This window comes from Hylaeus anthracinus, unplaced genomic scaffold (genome assembly GCF_026225885.1).
Source record: "Hylaeus anthracinus isolate JK02 unplaced genomic scaffold, UHH_iyHylAnth1.0_haploid 11994, whole genome shotgun sequence".
Lineage (NCBI taxonomy): Eukaryota > Metazoa > Arthropoda > Insecta > Hymenoptera > Colletidae > Hylaeus > Hylaeus anthracinus.
Window position 1 is genome coordinate 8,989,648 of NW_026534341.1, and position 27,571 is coordinate 9,017,218.

A 27,571-nucleotide genomic window follows, 5' to 3' on the forward strand; every position below is an offset into this window, starting at 1 on the left:
CAGAAAATTCTTGAGAGTAAACTACCAGGGAGGTCGGAACGAGAAAACAGAGACGTCGTATCAAAGTTTTATCGTGCATATCGCATTATTATTTCTTATTAAGTTCGGGGAACTTCGTGTCCCCGTGTTCGACCGTGTAAAAATCCTCGAAATGAAAATACGAGGACATTGCACTCGAGAAATTTTTACTCTCGATGACCATGCAGCTGTTTATTGTAATTTATTAAAATTCGTAAAATAAATAATTCATAATTCCACAAGATGTTTTCTAACAGGACCCATGTAGTTCTCTTCGTTTACTATAATTTTAACTGTATTGCCCACTGTCGATTGCGTTACATTCGTAAACAGGCACGCGAACTAAAACCGCTCGCCAGAGGTCAAAGCCACGTAACGCTAAATTTCGGACAGGAATGCTAACCACCGACGTGTACAAAAGGTCCGGCATTATTTTTGGCAGACGTTTCTCGGCGACGTCCCTCTGAGAATATAATCTACCGTTCTCCCAGAAGGTTGCAAATATTGGTGACGTGTATCATCCTCATGGGTATGAATATTACAAAACACGGCCAGTCTGGAAAAATATCGGGCCGCGTTTGTCCTGCGACGAACATAAAGGAACGTTAGCGTCAGCTGAAAAATCGAACGACCGTACGTATTCGCTTCCAATGCGGTTGCTACGGAACCAGGACACAAAAGACACATTTTTCGACTAACGGTCGGGCGTTACTACACGAAATTACTCAAACGCCTCACCTCTTGGCACGGATCACCGCCATGAAAAGAGAATAGGAGACGAGAGGAGCTACGAAGGAGCCGACTGATAAGCACCGGGAGTCAAATGGATCTCACTTTATCACGGCTAAGAGGCAGGGTCAGAGAGGCATTCGGGTGGTTTATCTAGGTAGTACAAGGGCTTACATCGTCGCACGATCCAATTTGACAGCATAACTGACAGGATAGAGCATTTACTCGAGATCAGCTAAGGTCGTGTAAGTACACTCTACATGCTTCCGACCGATATTAGCGGCCGATTGACATACTCGCCTTTAGGCAAAACGGCGTCGGTAAACAGGTATCCTGGCATCCCGCCACTTGAAAAGCTTATACCTCCATACGTAGTTTCGACTAGGGAAACGCTTGCGAGAGGCTATTACGGAATTTCATTACTTTCTCAATCTCACCATAGATCCAGAAAACGATTTATATGAGACGGGTTGAGTTGAATTAATAAAAGGTTATAAGTATCTGAATTTTCCACGGAAAGAAAGTCAGAATATTTGATTGAAGGAAGAATTTGTACCCTGGCAGTGTGGAAAACACACGATGCTCTTAGTAGACGCGATAGGGTAGGAAAGCAGTCATAAGACACTTTGGTAAAATCGATTTATCATTTATTATGGAACACCATTATCTTGTCAGAGGCTTCCATGGCCGCGCTTCACGGAATTCATGAAAACTCGATGCTTTGCCTATCGACGTAATAGATAACGTCACTTAATTATTATTACACACGGATGTCTCTTTTTGAACCCCATTACTCAATTCCTTGTGCTATCCAACTATATTAAATTTAATATAATCTTTAAGTAAAGCATATTCTGATTCAAATGAATGCAGGTTGTTCTCCCTATCCTATTTCACGATACGTCTTCGTGCACTCTGGTCTCGCGTGCTAATAATTTATTCTTTTTTATGGACTGTTCATGGAATCCTCGAAAATTTTTCTCTCGTTTCGGCTACAGTTATCTTCATCGGGGGAGAAAGGCGCGAGACTGTAGAAATCTCGCTCGACTCTTATCAGAACCGAATCAAATTAAATTCAGTGCTAGCCAGCAGTGCAGTTGAGACTGTCAGCGTGTTACTACTGGCATTATCTCATCATCCGTGGGAAGGAAAAAGAAACAACGTCGACATCGCGAAAGGATGCGATGGGAAGTAATTGATAACGAAATCCTCGCTAGAAAGGAAAACGTGAGACGGCAGAAAGTCTAGATAACCAGGGCCCCATAATTGAAGGTTATTTGGGGGCAATGTTCCCCTTCTGATGGCTTGTCAACGATTTTTTTTGAGTGGCAGACATTTTCCAGATAACAAGACGAGTACTTTTCTACCCTTTGTCGTTACACACAGCTAAGTAGATAATGACGACCTGAGGCAGTCTTTAAGTAAGCCTTTTAAAGCTCATTTAAAGGAGGGTACTTTAAATAAATCTCTTTCCACAATTTTTGTATTAGTTTGTTTTAAATTATTTTTCATTTGCTTGTATTATACACCCTTTTACGATTTCATTCACCTGGGAAGAAACTTATTTGAAACACATTTCAGGATTATATTACACTATAGAAAATAAATAATAATTTATCTATTAAATAGGATCTTCCATCGATTAATAAGCCACTCATTATCCTGTAGCTTATTACTCGAAGGCTAATGGAACTGACGTAATGACAACACAACTTAATAATGGAACTTCGCACTGCAATGTAATAATGGAACTGGTAACTTGGTTAACGTTTCGCCGACAGCTGCCGCCCAACCGTTAATTAAACGTCCATTAATTTTTTTTTCAAGAACGATCGACTGGAACCGAAAATTGTTGCGGGACGTTTCGATAGATTGGTCGCTGCCAATTAAAGCTGCCGTTAAAGAACAATGGTCTCTCGCAAATGTGAAACATTTTGTGTTGCGAAATTAGTCGATATAGGCCCTACCTGTTGCATCGTTTAGTTCCGTGATACACACCGATCTCTGACTCCTTGCTTGTGTCCGAGCACGCCCACCCCCGTCTGCGTTTATAACGAGTCTAAGATTAAGAAGTTTCCCTCGAAGAGCGAGCTAGCGTTTCGTTACATGAGAAGACTAATGAGAAAAGTTCCGTTAATTTCTTGCTTGCATTTCTTTCCCCGCAAAAAATTTTATCAATAAAAAGTAATTAACGTCCCTGGAGCTCTGGTGAGGAAAATGATTTACGCTGTTTCAACCAGCGGTCGACTGCTGTTTTCGTGGGCGGTGAAAGAAAAATATGTTTATCCTTGTTTTTACGAATTAAGACTTCGTTTTTAACAATATTGTTTCGTGTAGAAGAAAGGATGAACCATTCTGAGAAATATGATATTTATGGTTGGATAAGATAGTTTTATGATGAGCAGTGGATTAAAATAATTTTTAAACAATCCTTTCGTTTTGTTTATTTCAAACTTGGAATTGTCTTTCTCAGATTTTTCCTAAAATTTAAAATTTCTTAAAAATACTTCCTCGAATCTAAGTTCGAAACAGGAGTGAAAGAAATACAAATGTTTAACGTGGAAGTATATTATCCTATAAGCGAGGAATTAAAGTGAATCCAGCGAAGCATGGAACACTCAATTCCTCCAAATGCAAGTTCCGAAAAAGGAAGGAAATCGTGGACTGTAATTATATGCACCCAAAAGAAAGGAAACCCTCCTAACGGAAACAAGTGATTCTTCGAATTTCTTGAATCGAGTGGACCCTTATTGCCGTAGAAAAATACACGGCTCCGGAGGTAGAGAAAACTAAAAAGAGAAAGAGCCCGTGAATTTTGCAAATGAATGCATCGAGTGCATACGATGCATTAAGTCCCAACCGCAACGAATGCATTGTAAAGGGGGTCTGAAGGGGCGAGAGTGCTCTCGTTTGGAGTTTCCTCCTTTTATCGGAAACGAACGCGGTATCCAAGGGAAATGGGTTTTAGCCGAGTGCTACTATAAATTCCATTTGTCCCGTTGAAAACGGTAATATATCATGGCTTCGGAACCGTCTTACGGTACGCCTGGTTAACCATATGCGATTATGCAAAAGCTTTAAATCCTTCCGAGAGTGTTCCAGCGCGGAACTTTTGCCCTGAAAAATGCTAATCCCACGACCTACGTTCGATATTTGTTTTCCCGAAAATATCTGCACGATATCCTCGCATCTCTCTTCTTCCTTTCATTACATTTTTCAATTCTCTTCTTTTCACTATCTATAGTATGAATAACGGATCAGTTCTAGAAGAAATCCGAGAAACATTGCTGCGCAAACTATGGAATCTCTGGCGAAGGAAAAAATGAATAACTACGAGCAAAAATAGTTTCACAACGGTGTGGGTGGAAATTGAAAACAGGACATAAATTGTAGCTACGTGCCCACCCATGGCGTTTCTCGCAAGAAAGCAAGGATACGATATTTCACGGATCAGAAAGGCCATTCGTGTGATATACGTCTTCTTAAGCGCGCCACCGCGAATTCGTGAGTATAATTCCTCGGTCTAGAAACGTACGGCGACGCAGCTTTTGTTCTTATTTCTCCTCCACCCATAAAACGAGACCGCAATCGAGGAGAAATTACAGAGGGGTGTGAGAAATGTTCGTTTTCGACCTGATATCGGTACCAGACCGTCGATGCAAAGCCTTTCAAATTTATTATTTGGTTTATTAAGAGTTACAGGAAAATACTTCTTCGCTACTTCTAGTCGTGATCATTTTCCGAGTTCCTTGAATAATTTAGATTTCAATTTTTCCAACAAATTCCAATACGTCCGAATAATGTACGTACCATTCTCTCCAAAATTTGCCAAAAATTCTGCCGCACGATTGATCTCGCAGTATTCTAAAGAATCTCCAATTTGTCCTGGTTAATCGATAAACCGAATAACGACAAGCCATTGAACAAATCTACTCGTCGCGGTGGTGTTTGTCAACGCTTAAACTTTCCAGCGTCCTCGACCGTGAGACGGCGGTTACCCTAAGAGGCACCGACACTTTAATCTTATCCCGACGTCCTCTCGCCCTCCTGTCTGGCCAGCAGTCGATTCTTCCGATTCGAGGTAACGTTGTAAGAAGAAATAAAGGAACCTTTATCGATTCGCGGGGTCCCGCGGGAAATCGGCTGGCGTTCGTGGCCCACGAACATAGCACTCGTTCCTGCAGCGGAGGGTGTAACTTTTGCGCGGGCGCATGAAAGGGGTCGTCGAGTCGAAGGCACAATTTTCCATTATACCGAGTGCAACCCTCTTATCATTGCCGTGCATATTCCACCGTCGGCGGACAGCTGCCTTCTGCGGAGTAATGGAAAACAAACAAGGAAAATATCGCGCGTATACAGCTAGGCCATTACTCCTCGACGTTCCCACCCTAACCCCCAACCGCGTCGCGCGATCCCTCATACCCCTGTTTTTGCGCGATCGAATAGTTTAAACTTGGTTTTACGCGCAATGCCGCGGCCATATCGTAAATTTTTGCGGAACGGACGACCCGTGGAACGAGGACGTGCACGAGTGCATTGTTCTTTCCAGATAGGGGAATTTTTATTATGCATCATTTTTCGAGAAAAGGGCTGAATCGGAGTCATTATTATAGACGTGGACTGGATAGGGGGTGTATGAGATGCCTGGCTGACTTTGGAGGTGATGGTTTTTAAAAACTCGGGGGAAAAGGGTTAAGAGACGTGTGTGAGTCTCATCAGTTTTTTGCGTTGAATCTAAATAGAAATATTTCGTAGAAGTACTACAAATTATGTACTCTCGATACTCTTGCACATTAATTGCTTAAACACCATTGCGGCGTCTATAACGCGTTACGCGATATTTACTAGCAGTATACACATTCATAATAACGATACGTTTACTGAACATAGATGGGTATATCAAACTCTCACGGTGGCCCGCCGGGATAATTAATTAATTGAAACGCTCGTAAATAGCTGAGCATTGTGCATGTTTAAATTGTCGGGTAAATCGAGGTGAAACGTGTTTATTATTCTGAATTAATAGGGAAGATATAAACGATGTTCAGACGTATCCAGATACGTGTCCATTGTTGGCGAACACAGAACAGTGTCGACATCTGGGTTTCGATAATGATCGCGGAAATAAATGGGTTTTATCGAAACGACGTTTATATTCCGTGCACTTTAACGATCTGTTTAATGTTACCCGTACAAGGTACAGCTGGATGGAGGGCGGAGGTTAAAGTGCTCCGTGAGAAATTCCACCTCGTTTTACGAGCACGTTCATCTTCCTGAGCGGCGATCAGCGGTGTGGTTAGAAATTTCGATAGTTCTAGGGACCTGGAAATCACGATCGCGTATCGGCAAAAGGGAATTGTTGTTGCAGAACAGTAATGAAGAAGCGCTTAATGCGCCCATCGAAAGTTGTTAACTTCTGTCGGGTTGTCCTCTGTTTCTAAAACGCTTTACCGTGCAGTAAACGGACATTACGTTGTTCGAGCAACTTGTTAGCGTCTGCCATTTTTCAATCAATATTGCTCCATTCGTGAAATTGCACTTATTATTATTATTAAACATCTCATATTGTCGAGTTATGTAGTTTAAAAATAAAATAACTTCACGCTTGTTCGTCAAAAAATTTAATTACAGAATATCCTTGAATAACTTCAAGATTATAATTTAATTCACCAAAGTAGACCTAAACCAGAGGTCGAAACCTACAGTCAGTTCCATAAATTAATACCCTCCATGGGAATTCAATGTAATCTTTGTGTCAATTTAATTTAGTCAAACTTCTTCAATAGTCATAAAAGGTACGAATATTTATGGGATTGACTGTATATTATTCAAGCTTGCATTCTAGCTTGTATTTTATATTTGAGTTTTATCATTTTATCTCACAAAGCCCACTTTCCCCCAATATGCTTTTAGATTCAAACTCGTTTGCAATTTTCCCCGACAGTTTCATTTTCATCCGTGTCTGCGAATTGCTCTCGATCACGGAAAGAAAGGTGTTAATAACGTCGAACAGGATTTAACACGGTTGACAGCCACGTGCGACATTACCTAAAGTAAACCACGTTCGCTAATTACACATGGGACGCTAATTAGGCGAAAAGTGCTTTAACGCTGCAGAAATCCGACTACGTGGACCTAATTTCCAGCTTAATTCCGCTTCGACCGCTCGAACTGTCAATTACGATGAGTTATAATAAAGCGGAATCCGCTATCGCGATTGGCTTTCCGATCGCGTGTACATTTCCTTCCATTAGCGTTCTTTCGACCAAGGACCGTTTCACCGCGCGTAAAATATCGAGGTTCGCGTGAAAAAACATTTTCATCTTCTTTACGTTATCGTTTGAAACGTTACCTTGATACCAATCCGAGGTTTCGTTGTTTCGCGATTAGGCGCATCAAGTGAAAAGTACACATGGGAAATTGAACAATTTGGATGCACTTTGTAGCAAATTGCTTATAGCTACTCTCGCGTGGCTTCAAATAGGACGTCAAAGAGACCGACGCTTGGTCGAAATCCTCTTGAACGTAGAGCACGTAGAATGCGTCGGGACCACGGCCAATCCAATCAAACCTCGTATGACACGACAATATATACTTGATTGTACCGTACCGCATTATAGTTTCCAGTGTGCGGGTACTTATGGCAGCGGAAATAACGCGTAGGCACTTGTATTCGCGCGTTTACAAGAGAACGGGAATGTATGTTGGAAGTAAAATGAAAAATGCAGCGTTCCAACAGTTTCACAGCTTTTTAGATCAAACTTTTCCAATTAAGTCGAATAAAATTTTCTTCATTAGAATTTGTTTCAACACGGTAGGAAAACCTCCGAATATTACTCGTCTGCACGGAGAAAATATTTTTAATATGACGACCAGTAACTACAGAGTAGTTCTGTAATACTTCGCTTGGAAATTTGATATAACTTGTCGCTCTAATTAAAATGACATTAATTTAATTGGCTATTTTCGACGAACATTCGTGTATGCTTCTAATTTGAATTTTATTCATTTATTTTGTTAATTAAAATTAGTATTAGAGTAAATAAAACTTCAATCGAGTTGTAACGCATGTTAGACATTCCGGCATAATAAAGTGCCTACAAATGAGTAAATGTTTGTTATCGAATTCCCTATTCCATTCGCTATTGTGTAAACTGAGACTCCCATATGCAATTTCATGTACACTATTATTGTGTATTTTTCAACAATTTCCCAAACAATTATCGGTCAATGCGATCTCCTATTGTCTAATTTAAACGCCGCATTGTAACATAAACTTGTTAAAGATACAACTGAATTTAATGAAAATATAGTAAAGCGAAGCGCGGAATCAATACGCAGAATAACGCTGCTGAATTATGTATACGCCAGGGAGGCATTCCGTAACAAGCAATTATTCATAGTCGATCAGGCATTCACATTTTCCGGTACAACACTTTGTGGTCGTGTAATTATACATACCAGGTTCAATACCCCATAAATCTCTGATCGAACATGGATTTAAAAAAAATATTGCTCGGAGTCCTATCTCTAAAAGGTGAACCGTGGTATACTGGTAGTCTCTACATGACCATTATTTGTTTTGAGTGCAAACTTCAATTCAAGTATACTTTGACTTCTATATGTTGTAGCAGTAATTTTTTATATTTTTATGCGAGAGAATGCTTGTGTGTAGGCTGACAAACAGTGGATTCTATTGCTTTACAGTCGCAAGTTCCACCGACAAAGTTTACATCCAACTTCCATTTTCACTTTGTGGTCGTTTAATTTTCTTCCTAATGAACTTACACAGGCCCCATAATAAACGACCGAAGTATCTCCAGCCGCAGTTCGAAGTTCCCCTTCTAAGTTCACAGTGGCCCGTCAGAACGTTCGCGGACGTCTACTTGGCGAGACCACACGCAACTTTAGCAAAGTGCACGCAAACACACGCGGTGACTGTGCCCCGCTCGAAATACCGGGGGCGTGTTACACGCACAGAAGACGCGTACGCGCAAATACGCGCTACGAGAGAAATTCTTCATAATGGATGTTATGTGCCATCTGTCTGTGTAAGCAACGAAAACCATTCTGTTCCCTGGAGAACGCTTAACATCCCTTGTACTCGCAGGTGAGAACCATCAAGTCTCGTTCGCTCGTTTGTTCGCCGTTTGTATACGCTTCTCTTTTCGAGGTGGAGTTTTCAGCGACGAAGGCTTTCGCATTTGCCTACAACGGGATCCCTCTGCCGTGAAATAAACGGCCAGAATGCGGGCGAATAAATTTTTTAGCCTTTTTGCTTCCGAGCCCCTCCAACTGTCCCGTCAACCCATCTCGTTCGTCGTCATTCGAAATCAAATTAGCGGACGTACGGAAACGCGACGCGGAAAATGTACCCGAGGGAAAATAACTTGCGGGAAATGCTGCCGTAAACATTAATTTGCATGATCGCTTTCAACGGTTCTTTCATCGACGTTTTCTCGAGAAGTCACGACGCTGATTCCGCATGATTCTATAGTATTGGTGAGTATATTAAAGACTGGAACTTTTGATACTGTTTGATATTTAGAGTGGGTAAACCTTTTCTACTATGGACGTTTTACGGAAAATGTTTTCCTTGCGTAATAGCTCGGCGTCGATTGAATGGTAATTCTCTGACTATCGCGCCTGACCATTACTTGTTATTTCTACTAGCGTTTGCATCCATTAGTGATGATATGGCGTTATCCATTTGTGTGGTCAGCAAACAACAAAATTGATGGAAATCAGATGCTATCAAACCACTTCAATGTTATTTCAAATACCGTAATGCGTGTAATATATAACGATTTGTTTTCACAGACAATAAATTATGTTTATTCAAAATCAAAATTCAAGTTCAAGTTTTTGTGAAAATATTTCCTTTATACAAATTTATTTTTTGTTAAGCCTATAACGTTTCATTTTTTTTTTTTTTTTTTTTTTTTTGTAATAAAGGCAGTCAAACATGTTTTCAGTATTGTGTAAAAATTTCATGAACCTTAAAATAAAATTGAAATATACATTATTGGTTACAATCATGTATCTTTGATTCCAATTGTCTGGGATTTCTCGAATGTGTATGAAAATTTCCTTTGGCACTCAAATGGTTAATTTCTAGTGATTATGTTGTCATGATCTATACATTTCTGGACGTCATCTCTCGGAGAACAATCGAAGCGAGTGGATCTCGGTTTCGTGGACAGGTAGACGTGCCCTGAATCGTAACTCGAACCCGGCGCACGACTCACGATTTGCAATCGTTGCACGGTGCAACGATGCACCAGCCGCGTCACGTCGTCGATAGGCCACGACGACACGCCGCACGACAGGGAGCCGTGGAACGGGAGCAATTAGCAATTAAAATCAGGGGCTCGGCGATTGATCGGTCTAGCATGATACCAGCCTATTCCACGAGCCAATCGACTCTTGGATTATAATTACGGGCGCTAATTGCGCGGCACCTGCCTACCGCCCCCGTTTACTCCCACCACTTCTCCTCTTCTACCAGAGAGCAGCCGCGTGATTAGTACTCGACAGGATCGGTTAAAATATTCTGAGAATTTCATTTCCGTAGGGGGTGTGCGACTCGTTCCCTCTGTTTCCTAATTAATTGGCCGATTCAACTTTGGCCGGAACACTCGAGGCTATCGAAAGGTGTTTCGAGAGCTCGAATGAGTCCGGCCGATGGTATAAAGGCGACACTGTCGAAAACTTGGAGTGAACGGATGGGTAGAATTACATTTGAATTATCGATGACGAAGGAGATCTCTATAGCGATTGGTAATGTTTAAAATTGGTCGTGGTTTTTATTTAGCAGTAACGCGTTCTTTACTCGCTTCCTTTCTACCTATATCAATTCTACTTTATTGTTCCTCCCAGGTTGTAGTGATAATAAAGCCCTCGCAAAGCCGCGTAAAATATCGAGGCACGGAAATATATACACGTGACTGTACTCACGTCGTTTTGAGCGGAGGTCGGCGTAATTGGCCCGTCGCTGGCTTCCCATTTGTCGGCGATGCGAATCGTCTCCGCCGTTTTCTGCTGCACCGATTTCGACTCGTCGAGCAACGTCAGCTCGTAAAACTCCTGGATATCTGCAACAGTCCGGAAAACGGGGAGTCAAATTAATACGCTCTGAACGGTTCCCCCTCATGACATCGACTGAAATATCGTCATATTTACAGCCCTGTTTCGCAATGAAAATTGCCATTCGACGCTTTCGTGTCTTGATCGCGAACCATCAACCTCAATGGCAGCTATCGGAGCAAAGGATTCGCAATTTTTACATTGCAGCAATCAAAATTGTTAACAAAGTGTCATGAATTCTAAATAATAGGAGTCATCAAGGGTATTTGCAACGAATCTCTCCAATAATATACACAAATCATCTAACAGAAAAATATAACAACAGCTTTAATGTCTCTAACAGTAAAATGCTGTTTAAAAATAAAAACGAACTCCATCGATAACACCTCTCAGGTATGATTTCCAATGGTACCACGCCAAAGATTGCATCAACATTCGAATGCGCCAAGCCGCTCGAGTTCCCACGATTTCATTTATCGCCCGCAGTTAGAAACATATTTAACCCACGTATATTGCTTTTCTGTCGTCAACGTTTGAAGGTGATTCTACTTGAACATAACTCGGAGGGATCGCAATAACGGAGTCATGGAATATTCAATATTGTAGCCTGAACTTTTCTGTACGGGTACCGGTGGATTTTCCCTGACGTTACGATGCACGTTGTGCGCCCAACGAGAATATAATACCGACGTCAACGAGTCTGGCTCGGATCCTTTGCGGCCGAGAAGGTGATCGTGTGTCCTTAGTTTATCGTTCACCTATTATACCTATTATACAACACTCTCTTGCGGGGAAGCCCGGGGCTTTTTGAGATATCCGGTGCATATCTCTATGTAGGGGGAGGTCGAAGGAACTTTGATTCCTTCTATCTCCGGGTCTCCAATCGCAGCAACCTCCACGTGGTGAGACCTGGTAATCGGTATTATTCGTAACGAACAATCCTTCGTCGCGAGTAATACCGAGCTAATGGCTGCGAACTTGTAAAGTGTAAAGTGTAAAGTGTAAAGTGTAAACTGTGACTTCTTAGACACAGTGGTGAAATTTTATTAACTCTTTCCAGATATTCGGAAGGTGATCCAAGGAACTTGCCATTATTTTCAAAGTTCCCTAGAGACAGATTTAGACAAACTTCTTTAATAAACATACAGCTTTCGAATATTTATGAAACTGACTGTATAATGTATATTATATATGCATGTTTGATCATTAATAAAGGAAGTTCGGGAAATTTTCTAAAAATAAACCATTTAACTACGCAATAATTGAACATCCCCACAAAAGAGCTGTGCGAAATCGTGACTCAAGCGTTTTATTTTGCATTATTTACACCACTGTGATTCCCAGCCACTCGGACATAACGGTAATTTCATCGCTCGGTTCATTAATGGGACCGTGCTATAATTACGCGGACACAGAGCATAGGATTGGTTATTTCAATATTGGAAAATTACAATGACTGAATCGACTCTCCGCGTCGATTACGAAGCGAGATGCAACGTTCGATATAGACAGAGCAAGCGAGAACTGTAATTTAGGTTTATTAATTTCCCCACAGGTATATCCGTGGTTTCAGTAAATTGTTAACTATGACGAAGTCTTTTCATCGCCCCGTTAACGAGAGTCGCTGCAACAAATAAGGAACTTCAATTTAATTTGATTACCGCCAACATCTGCGCGGCAGGATCAATATTATTCTACGAATGTGGGGATATTTGTTCAGGTCGAATTAGCTTACTATTGTCGCTGGTTAAAGTTAATTACAGCGAGTTCGGTGTTATATCTGGTACATAACGTAATGACATAACTCCAATATTAACTCTGAAAATTACTCGCGAGAGTCACGCTAATAAGGGGCACTCTTGAGGACGATGCTTCAAAGTAGTCACGGAATACCGATTTATTAATCCTTCGAGCGTATTTTGGATTCGCTACGAGGATCTTGAATAATCATGCCCAGGAAATTTAACGCCTACTTTGCGTTTCGATGCAAATTAGATTTCACGAAATTATGAACTGTAGTACTCTGTGTGCTGTCGAATTTATGTCGAAAGTTTACGAAAACATAACTGAGAATATTAATCTAATGCTTTCTATCATAATAAAGGTTGAGCTGTGAAACAGATGGATCTCAACTTTGCCCATTCGCTATGCCATAATCGATGAGTTGTATTCTTCTTTCATAGGTTCATTAAGATTCCTTCAGAATGGAGCATGATGATAAAAGGATGAAATCAGACTTTGAAAATATAGGTTAAGATACTTAATAGACAGGGGTGTTCGCTCTTATTAGGCCACTCGTTAATTTTCATCTGTCACCTAGAAACTTTAAAAGAAATCCAATTTTTCAGTACGAGAAACGTGAGTTTCGTGATCCAATTAAACATAATGATTCCTCTACCAGTAATTCTGCAAATATCTGAAAATTTTTCTCGGGTTCTATGAAATCTATCGAGAGTACGTATAATACAATTATATTTTAATACAAGTCTTCGTATATATAAACCCACGACCTTTCAATTATCGAGACAGATATTTGAATAATCGCATTTAAACGCACATTGTTCATAATCACCCCCTTCGCGAAACGCAGGGAAAACCACCGTCGATGCAGCCACGGAAAATTTATGAAAATAATTACAAGGGCCGCGCGAGATCGTTGGGAGCAGTTTTCCAAGATTTCCCTCACGGGCGGGAAAAAAAGAACTTCTAACTAAATTTGCAGCCACACGTACCCAGTCGTTAAATGTCGAAGAGACCGCTTGTTATTCGTCGCGAAAAATTCTACGACTTTAATTAACGTCCCAACCTTTTTGTCACCGCCGACAGAGGTAGCACGCTCGAAACGCTGGCGGCTCCTCTAATTTTTCGTTTTAATTCACATTTAATGACATCCTCTTCCCGCTCTCCAATCTCGTCGTTGGAAAGCATGCCGTTGCCACTATTTATGCTACCAACAGGAATCTTTCTCCACTTTTTTTCATTCGCGGGAGTTGCGGCTCGCAGACGGCTACAAAGTAGAGGACTCGAAGAAAGCACGCATCGAATTTGCGCTCGAGGGGTTGTTCTCAACAGGGTGGACGTACAATTGTCATTGAACGTAATGTCAAGTTAATGGTGGCTCATCCTCGTTCCGACATTTTTTTGGAGTTCTTACATGATCGAGAAGATTCCCACAGTCAGAGGATTAAGAACGACTTTGGCGCGGTCGTGAAACGCTTCCCGTTTTACGAGACCCGAATGCTGTCCGGATAATTAGCGCTTAACGAGTACCTTTTCGCTTTACCGTTTCAAACGAAATGAATTCAATGCATCGATAAACAAGAATGTAATTTCGATGGATCGATTTTTGCGTCGAATGTACTTCATCTGGGTTCGAAATAGATTAGGGCTGGCCATAAAATATGTTTTACAAAAGAATTTTTTGGAACATACACTGAAACTATTTAAATTATAAATCAATAACTCTTACTTTACATGACTAAACTAGAGTTTTCTAACAGAGTAAATGAGATGTATTATACTTTACAATCCTAAAAATGATCAGGTTATCATAGAAACGTTTAATTTGCAATTCTAGCATTTGTCTATTGAAAAGTATTGAAATATAATGCTTGCAGACTTGCGTTATTATGTTATTGTACTTCCAGCGTGTCTGGTACACGATACCTCAAAGGGAGATGCAACCTGCGATTTTATATTGCACCAAGCGTTAGTGTTATTGCGTTATACATTTTCAAATAGCTTTCCGATTCCATCGGCATACGAAACGCGCATCAATCTGAGCTGCTCGCGTCGTTTTCGCCATTCATGGCACGCCTGCGAATACGATCCGTGAAACGTATAAGTATTACCGAGACATTGCTCACCAAGGATATAAGAAATATTGAAAACTTATTGCAATCTCTCTGCTTCATTCTCCAACTATTACAAACGGGCCCGAATGGGACCGGAGCTGCAATTCTTTCTTGGGCGAGTTACAGCATTGATATCAAAGAAATGAATGGTTGAAAGCTGCAAAATGGTTGCTAGGTGAGTAGATAAAAAATCAATGTTTCTTTGTTTTTAGAATATTTGTTTGACATGCATTTGATAAATTAGACCATTCCGATACTAAAAGATAGATTCAATTTCATGTAATGACAATATGTAAATACTAAATAACTCTAAAATGCTGTAAATTAATATTTCGTTCGACACAATTGCATACATTTCACGTATGTTTTCCATACTTCATCGCCGAGTATACTATACATGCATAAAATCCGCTGTCTGATTATACGTAACCGTATAAAATACTCATCGTTGAATAATGTTCGTCCGATATGACTGAAACATTTTCCAAAGCCGCGAATTTATGTTGTTTACAATGTAGTTGTGGACAGTATATACATAATAAACTCACACGTGTAGGATTTCGCGTGCCAGTGAATATTCGACGCGTGGAGCGTTTAAATATTTACATGAAGATAATTACACGTTTCAGAGAAACCGTACCACATTAATGTAACGAATGTAGCCAATGCCAATATCGAACATTCGCAGCAATTTATTGTGATATACCTATTTTTTTGTAACGAAGGTTTCCACGATTTCGATGATGAATGGGATGGACTGGAAAGCATTGAATCTCCGTTTAATTCTTCATATCATGGAATTTGTAATTCAAAAATGATGAAAGGAAATTATTTAACGATTATTTACACGTCTAATTAATTCAGTGATATCGAAACTGTGGTCATATTAGCCTAGCTGGTTTAATTCTGTTAAAACTAAATCGGATAAAAGAATATCTCGAAAAAAATATAGACTCATAAACATCGACCACGTACACTTTTCCTCGAATTCAACGAGTACTCCAAGCCCCGAATCTTTTCTCACCCTCTCGACACATTCTGTTTACAATCACGCCAACAAACAATTAGACTCATTCGCCCCTCGGAAGTGTTCCATAAAAAACAATTCCTTTCGCGCGCCTAGCCCTCGAGACGACGAGGTAACCGCACTTTCGCGTCTCCTTCGCGGCGTTCCCCGTGCCGGAAGAAAGGAAAATAGAACGCCATTGTGATTTCCTTCCGCTATCCACTGGAACACCCTTTGTCCATTGTTTTCTCTTCCGCGGTTCCGTTTTTCCGCGCAGAGGGGAACGGTAGGGTAACTCGCGACGCAGAAGGCGAATGGAAATGTCGTTCCGAGCGACTCGTCCAGAGACCGATGACTCGGTTACAACCGCTTACGCGTGAAATAATTTTTAATTTTCGCCCCCCTCCCCCCCGTCCGTGCCCCAGGCCGCGTGAAAAGGCTCGCGACGTCGCATTATCTTGATTTCCTTCTTTCCGCCGCCTCCTTTTTTCCTCGTTTTTATCTCGTCTTTTATGCGCCTTCGTGGACAAAGCGAGCGAGGAAACTTGGATGGCAAGCGGGGCCGTTGAAGTTATATACAGAAATGGCGTATCTCCAATGAACAGCTCCACGGCTGGTGTTAACGAGCTCCAGTTTATCGTCGTCGACGTCGTCGTCGTCGTCTTCACGAGCCGAGCGGCCACGCTACCCGAGGCTTCCGTACCGTGAAAATTACCTGTCGCCGTTTAAACTTCTGCCCTTGGCGGGGTATTCGAACCTGCTAACCCAGCCCGATTACGGACCGCATCGGGGCCTCCGAATCGGCCGATAAACGTAAACCGTTCCAAACGTCGTGACGTATGTATACTTTGCCGACTGTAACGACTTCGACGCTGTCTCGTTCCGTTCTTGAACGCTTTCCAGGGCGATTCCCTTTTTCCCACAAGTGTCAAGTACATTCTCCTCGCGGAACGAGATCATATGTATCAGTATGGAATAGTTAGACGCAAATAGCAACAAATAGAGTGCAGGAAAACAGAAAGATATTTGGGAAGACAGGGTGTAAGAGCGTGGATTTAATGTTTGAGTGTACAATGATAAAGTAGATGGACAGTCCAAGTTTAAAGTTCTCTAATTTTGCCAGTTTTCTGAATTTTATTAATCTATCAATGTTGCACAGAGGATATGTACATGTACTCCAACCACAAAGATATAAAAACAGAGTTTAAGAAGGCTAATGAATAAGTCATTTGTCTATAATCGAGTAACATACATAGAAATAAAAAAATATATGTATTCATGTCGAATTGAGTAACCTACTCTTTTTCGAAGTCGGTTCAACACCCAGACTAAAACACATTTCTTAGTTCAATTTAAAAAATTTCAATTTTTCGAACCTGACCTCCTGGCTAAGGTACTTCGTCGAATCACCAACCAAAAACGGAGACATCGAAACAGCTTGAACTCCCAGACTCCTTTGCTGGCGTCGGGAATTAAAGCTCGTTCGCTGCGATACTGCGGAGCGCATTTAATTAAGAATCTGTAACTACTGTGTCTCGAGTAGGCTCCAATTAAAGTTCCCCTTATTGTTACCCGAAATTTCGTAGATTTTCCATTCCGAACGTCACCTGCTACGCATATTCGCGCTGTTCTCGCGGTTCCGCGGATGACGGAAATTCGCTCTGCGTGACGTGTACTAATTTTCACGCAATTCAAGTACCGACGCTATCGAAGCTGAAAAAGCTGCAGACAAAGTTCAACGAGATGTCCCTTAGAAATTTAAGATCCTGAGGGTAACTAGAAAACGTGGAGATTTAACGTTCTCAGCATTGTATATGGAAGAATTTCTTGGATGAATGGTTTTCCTTTTTTCAAGTTACGTAAGATTTGAAATGTTTTCACGAAGAATCGAAAACGAGATTCTCGTCGTGCTATTAATTTAAGAATTACCCAAACTATCTTCCCCGTCTGGCCTAATTATTCGATCGGATAAACGCGCCAGCCATCGTGCAAGGATGCCTCGAGTGGAACGCCCGACGCAATTCGGCGAGAATCGAATTTCCACGACGCGTTCCAATCGAATCAGAGACAGGGGATTGTAATGGCAACACGTAATTTTCGCGTGGCCGAATTCAGCAGAGCGTGTCATTTGAAGTCGGCCAACACTGATCCCAGGGCTACCGGGTTCATTTAAAGAATCGCCCTCGGCAGACCAGAACTTTTCTCGTTTGCAAAGATTAATAAATTTCCAGAGCCCCCGAGAAACTGACAAAGAGTAACGGCCAGAAAGGTACTGCTTACATTTAATTCGACGAGTTTTTGAAATATTATTTTCCATTGATACTACTAGCTCATTGCAAATCAAAGAGAAAAATTTCTACGTCAACATAAAATTCGAATAATGAAGTAAAAGATAATTATGTCTTGATTTTTCCTATCTATTGTCCAAAATTTCTTCAATCGCAGTGAAATGTATTACATAGAAATATGTGGAACAATGAAATAATCAACGGCTAGTCGATCGAATTTCAAATTTCTGCAGAACCTCAGGAAAAGCCAGGAGAAAAGGTCCTCGCGAAACTCGATACCTACTAGTGTTATCACGAACAGAGAGTCGAATTTCGAGACTCGGCAGACGGGTCGCATTCACCGACGTGTCGTCGATTTCGTATGCAAATTACGGTAGTTTTCCGCGTATATATTGTACATTTCTAGCCTCGTCGACGCATACATACATAGAGAGGTGATATGCGTAGAGATGGTTTAAACTTTTGTCTCCAGAAACCAAGGGAGTTTAAAACCGGGGCGAATTTTGAGTAAAGTGTAAGCAGACAAAGGACAGAGGTATAAAATTGCTATCCCATTTTCAAACCTCGCACCGTCTACAATTGCTAACTCAAATGGTACTCGAACCTCGTTGGAAAACTCACTCGATTCTACGGTGAGCTTAATCCTCTTGCGGATTTAATATAAGTTGAGCTCTATACGTACGAGGTTTTTGGGAGCTGTGTAAACCTAGCAGAGGAGACTATTATATCCAAAATTATCAGTTCGCATTACCAGTACCTCTTTTTCTATTCGTAAAATCCAATCAGATCTACTACACGATGATTTTCAGATAATAATATTTCATTGAATGCTGTACTAAAAAAATTGTATTAGACTCATTGTGAATGTTTCTTTGTTTATAAAACCATTCTATCGAAGAAAGAAAATATTGTTCTTATAAGATAATATTGATCTTATCAACCAACGCAATTCACTTAAAGTGTGACTCTAGCAAAGCATTCTGAAACAATTTCTTTTAGACCATAAAACGTTTGGTAGTAATAATGAAAGCTCATCTTCATTTTCAATCCAAGGCTTCGTCATCGTTGACTCGATGGTTAGAATGAACGCTGGACGCATAATACATCCTTTATTTTTATTGTTGCTTATATACTGCTTCAAAATTAGTTTGAAGGAGAATAATCCTTTAATTTTACTATTTAGAGAAACAAAAGAAATGTAAAACCTCTCAAGATCAATAGCTCATGAGCAAAGGAATCAAAAAGTCCTTTACCATTTTTCAATCCGACCGTTCGTTACGAAGATATTGGCAGTTAAAGTTCCTAGGAGCTCGAACGCATGGACACGTGGAAGTGTCTCGTGTGGCGTGCACGCGAGCGCATAGTCTCGTGACTCCGAGCGCGCGCGGGCGCATATATCACGTGCGGGAGCACGCGGGTGCAACCGAGAGGTAAACAAACCCTGACTACGAGCGGCCCGCGTCGAGAGTCCCAACGGTAAACTTTAATCGCTTATATCTCAGTAACGAATGATCGAATCGGAAAACGGTACAGGACTTTTTGATTCCTTTGCTCATGAGCTATAATTATCGAGCGGTTTTATATTTTTGTCATTTCTCTAAATGGTAAAATTAAAGGATTATTCTCTTTTTAATCGGTTTTAAAGCAATATATTAGCAACAATAATTATAAAAAAAATGGTTCTGTCGATTTTGAGAGGTTTCACATTTTTGTAGTTTCTCTACATAGGAAAATGAAGGGATTATTCTCTTTTCAGCCGGTTTTGAAGCAATGTATTAGCAACAATAATTATAAAAAAATATTATTATGCGTGCAGCGTTGATTGTTACCATCGAGTCGACGATTACTCGCCGTAAGAGTATTAAGGGATGACGGTGATCGAGTTGGGCGAGGTGGAATCGAGTTCGTCAATCAGGAAAAGAGCGCAATTGATTCGTGACCAGTCGCGTTTGTATTCGACAGTATTTATCAAGTTTTCCGAGTGAAGGCGAATTGCTGCATTAAACTCGGTGTTTCGAGCAAGCTTCGACTTCGTAGAGCTGAAAAGCCTCGACAATGGGAATCCCTTCGGAGCCGGAGTGGCAAAGGGAAACGCGGCTAATTTCCTGGAAAGCGGGGTGAAACTGATCGAAACTGATCGATCGGGGAGCGAGTAAATAACGGAATTGGACCGGCGATCGAATTTGTTCCTCTTTCGACGGGAAAGAAAGAATGCGGAATTGGAAAGCGATTCCTCACTGTTCGGGTTCAACGTTTTACCGCACGCAACCGTGGCCAAGAAAGTCGCGTGCAACTCTAGTACTCGGCTTGATTCTTTGTTCGGTTGTCGTTCGTCGAGCGAGTAATGGTCTCGTGATGGAAAAGAGAATTCCGCTGCTCAAAGAAATTTATATTCGCAGCAAGCCGGTATTCATAATGCTTCGAATAATTGTATCCTCTAGTAGACCACTATTTCTTCAGAAACATGAAGCTGAAACGATGGTCCCCTCTTCATTAATTTTGATTGCAGGCCATTTTCCTGGCATGTGCTTTTGTTAGTTTTATCAAAACGAGTGTATAGAGCATGAAGTATGGTATACAGAGTATCCTGGAGCGAGTGGATAACAATATAGAAAAAAATATAAATAAAAACACTCCAATGTTATGGAAGCCAATTCAGAATGGTTTTTTGATCGTTCAGCTGAGTGATCGGAACAAGTCCTATTGGGAACCTGTGAACCGTGCCAGTAGCTGTCATCGAACCGTGACACGAGTAATGGCAGCTTGAAAAGATCCCCACTAAACGGCGCATGTCAATATCTGTGCGTTATTCGACCTCTGAAGAAGCTAGCTGAAATACTAACGTCGATGTATCCCACAAAAAAGCCTCAAATATCTTATTCAGAACCTACACATATTTATTCATTTCTAAGCTTTCGACCCACAGTGAAGACTTCCTTAGCGATTCATTCAACATTTTCTCAACTAGGGCGCAACACAAGCCTATAAAGTATAAAAGCGCAAAAGTGTGGCTCTCCAATGTTATATCGTGTTATATTCCACTTATTTTTGGATAAGCCATCGTACATTCCCATTCAATTCGGCATTTCACGCTCCCTCGCTGCGAAAACGAGGATTCTGAAATCGCTTAGGAAAATTGGAAGGAGCTCGAGGAGGAAACGCGCGTTTGTCGAGCAACGTTTCGAGGTAGCGATCGATTCCACTCACGTTTATCGGATTGTGCGGTTTGAATGGCCAGCTGGATGAAAAAGCAAGGACACATTGTGCCTGGCATTCACTCCGTCGATCCTGTGAACACGTTTTACAACTCTGGTTATTTAATTACCGGGACACGAACGCTTCGTTAGCTCACGTGGACTCTCGACGCGCAAAAATCTGCAACAATGGCGGTCCCGTTTATTGCTATTCAATTAACCGCACGCGAAAACCATCTCGCAACCTAGCGAATATAATAACAGCCGATCCCATATCCACGTTGATAATGCTATTCCGTTGACATTCCCTTTCTCTTCTGGCGCGTCGGATTAATCTCGAGAGTGCTTTCGTGATACTTCAGCGTTATCGTATCCTGTATTGATCCCAATTTTATTCCATTAAAAGACGTTAAATTTACTTATAGACGTACCCAATTTTTGAGTTATTGATTTAAATATTCCGCTCTTTTTACTAACGATTCAATGACCGATCGAGAAGTCATTTCTTCTCGCCGCAATTCTATTCTCCTCGATTCTCCAACGTTTGACCTCCGACAAACGAAATCACTCGTTCATCAAAGACTACAAAAGCTATGCTGTGCGAAAGCCTTCCGACCTTAAGCTGTTCCTTGCCAGTTTCATTAAACCAGTTGCTCCTGAATCAATGTCTCTACAATTCCGGCTGGCGAGATAACAAGAAATTTTCTTGAAGCCCGCACGCGAAAATAATTTCGCTCCCTCCGGTCGACGTTAACGTTTGTCTCTCGTCGCTACTTCTGAAAGAAGACTTCGTTGACATTTTTCTCGAGAGGACGGTGCATACAATTCCCTATCCCTCTCTCCCTCGCCACGGCTGCACGAAGAGCGATAACACGTTACTAATTCATTTTTAATCCTTGATTGCTTTGACCGTTTACTCCGCGCGGCACTAGTGCCAGGAAACAAAGACCCCACACCCCTCTTTTGCTTCCCTCGGTCGTTTCAACGAGACGACTATATACCCTTCCCAGTTTCTTGCATTCTAAGCGAGTCTCCATTCCTCGGGACAACGTCTCGCTGTGACTGAATATCCACCGTCGCCTTCGCTGTCTTTTCAACGCTTCCTATTCCACAATGGCCCGATTTACAGACGAGCCTTATCTGCTCGAAATTATCTTTCGTATAATTACTCGCTGGCTGTCACTGCGACATCTATCTTCGACAGCAATGTACGTACTAGACGCTAGAAATTCTTGATCTAACCGTTGAAGACTAAAAAATACTGTATACAGGGTGTCCCAAAAGTCGGGGAGGAGCCGGAAATGGGGGGTAGCTGAGACGTTTCTGAACAACAATTTCCTTTGCAAAAATGTCGGATGGGGCTTCGTTAAGGAGATATTAAGCGAATACCCCGACCAATCAGAGCGCGCGTAGACCGTTGGAGCGGCCGCGGTAGCGAAGGCTACGCGCTATGTGGCAGCGTCAATGTCCTTCGATGCACGTCGGGTCACTTGTTCGCGTACAAGCGCGGCCGCCAGCGCGTAGCCTTCGCTACCGCGGCCGCTCCAACGGTCTACGCGCGCTCTGATTGGTCGGGGTTTTCTCTTAATATCTCCTTAACGAAGCCTCATCCGACATTTTTGCAAAAGAAATTGTTGTTCAGAATCGTCTCAGCTACCCCCCATTTCCGGCTCCTCCCCGACTTTTGGGACACCCTGTATATTGTTTTCTTGACGAGGATGATTGCGGAACTTATTAAAAATTATTAAGAATATACTTAATATTGCGTTGATAAAAGAACAAGTATTCAAATGGTATTGAACAATTTCATTTTTATTAATATACTTCTCAGGAATGGGTGAGATTTAATTATTTTTTGATAACATTACGTAATCAGTTTCCAATCCATTTCTTCGCGCAACTTTGGAGAGACTTCGTCGGTTAATCCATCTCAAGCCACTCCGAACCGAAGAAACTTTAAACTTTAAGCTTCGTTGTTTATCACGGCTCACAGGCTAACTACCTCTAACAGGTGGAGAGTAAAACAGATTACAAAGAAGCTGAAAACGTTGATTATTGGACAGGCTTTACTACCTGAAATAATATGCAACGTAAAGTTTGCAAACAACTGCTGGTCATAACGTTATTTTATATTAATTTTATATAATTAATTAAATTAGTATATATCAAATTACAGAAATATTAATTCACAAAATCAGAAGGAAAATTCGCGATACACATTTGCACTTGTTTACGAGAACTTCTAACAGAAACGTAACTTTCTCAACGTCAGAACTCGTTACAAAACATGTCACCCCTATAGTTACACGTGCAAAAATTACATTTCATAAAACTCGACCCGCGAATGCATTTATTCTCTTGCGCCGCAGGGAAAGTTAATTCCCGACAAACTCCACGGGCATTTTCATGGCTGGTATTAATCCTGTTGGCAGCGTAAGCCAAACTTTGACAGGACCGAAGCATTTTAATTAATTCGCGACCGAAAACGTCTACACTTTGCGTCGCTTCAATCCTTGACAGTTGCTACTTCTAGTGAAATCAAAACCGGGCCTGTGAAATTACCATACAAAAAAATGTAAACTTTGTTCGGAAATGACATTGACCGTTGTGGGGTGAAACGGCTTTCTTTTAAAGGATACAAATTTTATATAAAAATTACTTTAAATTGAAACAAGTTTCCAATGGACTCAAGAGCAGAAACTGTCTTCATTCATAATTTTACCAATGTGCCATATTTTCCATTCACAACTCAAACGTTCTTCTAACCATTCCTGAAATTTAACATAGTAATTAGTAAGGAAGAATAGAGCGTACGTTCATCCACAGGTTTGGCGTGCATGGAGGCGTCAAACTATTAATACCTACAGTCAGAGTCAAAATCGAATTCGCATATCGCAGGATGGCTACGGTAAACGGACGTAGAGGCTCGGAATTGCAGTTTCTATGCGACACTAACGAGCCGCATTAGACCCAGAACGGTGAAGGTGATCGATCGGGAAGCGATGCACCGAAATGAGAAGAGGACGGCGGCGCGCGTTGCATTGCAAATCGCAATCAGCAGCGAGAGAGATACGAATGCATGCGCGTTTTGGCCCCCGTAGAATGGGGGAAGAAACGAAGTCGAGTAATCCCACTAATGTTCCTGTTAGGATCGCATCTACGGCTGGCCACGACCCAGATGCGTTTCTGGCATTCTCTTAAACGCAATAATGCATTTCCTGACCGTGCCGATGTGCTCGGATCCTTGCATCCCTCATAATGCACCCCATTGTCGAACAAAGAAAGGGAATGCAGCCTGTCGAAATAGACGTGAATTAACGATTCTGTGTCTCGTCTCGGATTTCTATACCCTTGGATATACCACGGCTGATCATTATGATTACGAATGCGCCCGATGGAAATCGTTTCGGCGCCGTAAATTGCACCGTCGCGATACGTTTAATCGTTCGCGAGTTTTTAACGCACATCGCGAGATACTGATTGCTCCGGTGCTGTCGATCACTAATGCACAGGGGGTGGTTAATGGAATGTTATTGGTTGTTTCATTCGGAAATTATTAGGCGTGGGAAGGTTTCTGTAGGAATGGATAATTACATATTAGAGTTGCTACAATCGAGAGAATTACCAAACGAAATTGGAGAAATAATTCATTGGCTATTTAAGCCGTTCACTGCACAAATTGATTAACTTCATCAGTCACGTATTATTTACGTGATTAGTTTTCTATTTGAAACAATTGACAGAATGAAAGTAATAATGCAATGTTTCCTATCCAACCATTGTAGACATTCTATTAATTGCATCGAAGACAGGAACTACCAACTATGATAATTTTTCGTGAGTTTCTTCCTCTGAAAGATATTTTTCCCATTTACTTATTTCAGCAAAACGACGCTAAACGCAAAAATGTTCAGGGTGTTCTATTTAAAGAATTTGGAGCCACACCTTTTCTCCCCGAAGACTGGTCTAGCAATTTGTGTAATTTAAAAAGTTTCGGGGAGTCTTCAGATATAAGAACAAATTTCTGCTACTATCCCTAATAGTCCCCTGGAACAGAGCTTGTGGAATATTATGTGGCTCACCCCCGTACGTAGTCAAGAGTCGGTGGCAACGACGAACTTTAATTTCTTAGCGTTCATGCTGAATTCAAGGGATCCCTGGAATCGTTTTAATTCATCGCGAATTCCCGAGAGAATTTTTCTTCCGAAACTCGCACCGACCATTACAAACGATCCGCGACGTTCATCGATATTCGACTCGCTCCACGTTTAAAATCGGCAAGTTTCGAAAGGGACGAAGGAACTTTTACCATTCACGCGATTTCATTTTCTTTCCCCTTTACTTTCATCTCGTCGCGAGTGTCTGCTTCGTTTCGTTCCTTGGCGTACCGTTTAATCGATTAATTAAATCGCGCGCAATAAACCGATCGAGAAAGCTTTTCGAGGATCTGTATTGAATTTAATTGATGCTTCAACCACGCCGCGGCATCTGTTTGTTTCCCTTTATGGTATCGGGGGCGTATTCACGGGAAAATAAATAAGAATCGTGGAAAGAGGTTTAAGGAAGAAATTTCTCGGTTTTCTCGAACGGATGACAAACCGGTAGAAATAAACTGCTCGTTGTTTCTACGTTACGGCACGAAACCGTAATCCCTTCAAGACGTTGTTTCTTTTAGTTTCCTTCGGCGGCGAACACAGAAAATACACATGGTCGATTATGTAAGGTTCTGTGCTGCATAGAAACTGGCAAAGGGATCCGAAGAAACATTGCCTCGGAGACCTGGAATTATATGCTCTTAATTGTACTAGTTATTTTTCTATTCTTATAAAGCAGAATAGTCAGTTTTATTACTTTAAAGTAATAAGGAGACATGTTGATTTGCGTGATTGAAATTGGAAATTATGGTTGCAATTATCAAGAAAAGTATACTTGAAGAATATTCTTGAAAAAGCGATATAACCGAATATTTAAACTTCAGTGAAACCAAGCGTACACTCGAACTCATTCAAACTTCGTGAAAAAGTCGAGCGTTTTCAAACAGTAAGAGACAAAAATAACGCGAACGTGGGGGCACAGTATCCCTTGGACGTTCTTTTACCTTGAGAGGACTGCTTAGTTTGGAGCTGGATAATTGGACGATATTCGAGATTCTTTTTTGAGCGAACTATTGGATATAGCAGTTTCAAAGTTTGAACTGCCATAGAAAAGTTTGGAGCACCCATCGATCGCTAAAATAAATAAACCCTTTTTCTCGTGCACAAATGTTTCAATGAACAAACAAAATTTAATGTCCATTGATTCGTAGCTAGTGATTGCTATAATTCGAGTCATAGTTGTCACTAATTTTTCATTTTCACATCTCGACAGCGATCTCATTGACGTCACCGCAGCGGAAGTTACGTCGCGCGCTATACCATTTGGAAAAAGGGTAGATACGCGGGCGCGTGGATTATGATTAATCTGATATGCCAGCACAACGGCGTAAGTACAGGTAATTAGCGTGGCTTTGGTGTGGAAGTTTGCACCGTGTTTTGTTCCTTCCCACTCCGGCTAGACTCTTCAACCTCTAAATTTTCCACCGTTTTCAGCTTAATTTATATCGTTCCCTAACCACCCAGTCGCCGAGAAAAATGCGCGTTGAATACGCGCGGCAATAAAGCAGAACGAGCCGAAAAAAAAAGAAACCGACGAAAACCTCGGCGAACAGATTCGAGAGAAATAAACGCAAAGAAGCTCACGCGAACGGTGGAAAATTTTGTAATAAAGCGACTTTACGAGTCGCTGCGCACGTTGCTGTTTCGGATTAAAATTTCTAGTTGCGTGTGCCGGTTTCCCCTTCAGACTTTAATGAGATACGGGATAACATTATCCTGCACACCGGCTGTTGTTCGCAAATTAAGTTCAAGCAATGGATCACGAACGCTCGTTTCTCCTCCTTGTTTGCTTCATCGTGCACCTACGTGGGTCATTTGGTTGGTATTAATGAGGATATCTTGTTTTGGATAATAAAAAAAATTCATTTCATGCTAGGGGGATTATAGATACAACTTGTATACAGGATGTTTCTTTATAGATGGGCATCATTTTAGGATATACTTTTACATGGCGAAACTTTTGTTATGATTTTCCTCTACATCTCGCTCCCACTCAATATATTTATTTTTCTATTTGTATACTTGTTTTGTAATTCCCAAAAGAGAGCCTACGTCAAATTTGATAAGTTGAAAGTATCATTAAAATTAAGCCTGATTTAAACCTCTATTGCATCATCAGTGGATCGCATAGAATAATCAAGGAATAATTTCTTCGTCCAAAGATAAATTAAAATACATGCAACAGCAACCGAGTAACACGTGTGGGCATTTATCACTGTAAGCTAAAGCAATTCGGTATATC

At 41.2% G+C, this 27,571-nt stretch overlaps 1 protein-coding gene across 13 annotated transcripts in view; it reads right to left on the bottom strand.

The window, feature by feature from the left end:
* Positions 1–27,571, bottom strand: part of LOC128888423 (disks large homolog 4) — a 283,226-nt gene that overhangs the window by 249,620 nt on the left and 6,035 nt on the right. For all 13 annotated transcript variants that reach the window (XM_054145266.1, XM_054145263.1, XM_054145265.1 and 10 more), the window contains exon 2: positions 10,705–10,841. In XM_054145266.1, coding sequence (XP_054001241.1) covers positions 10,705–10,841 — 137 coding nt within the window. The remainder of the gene's footprint in view (positions 1–10,704; positions 10,842–27,571) is intronic.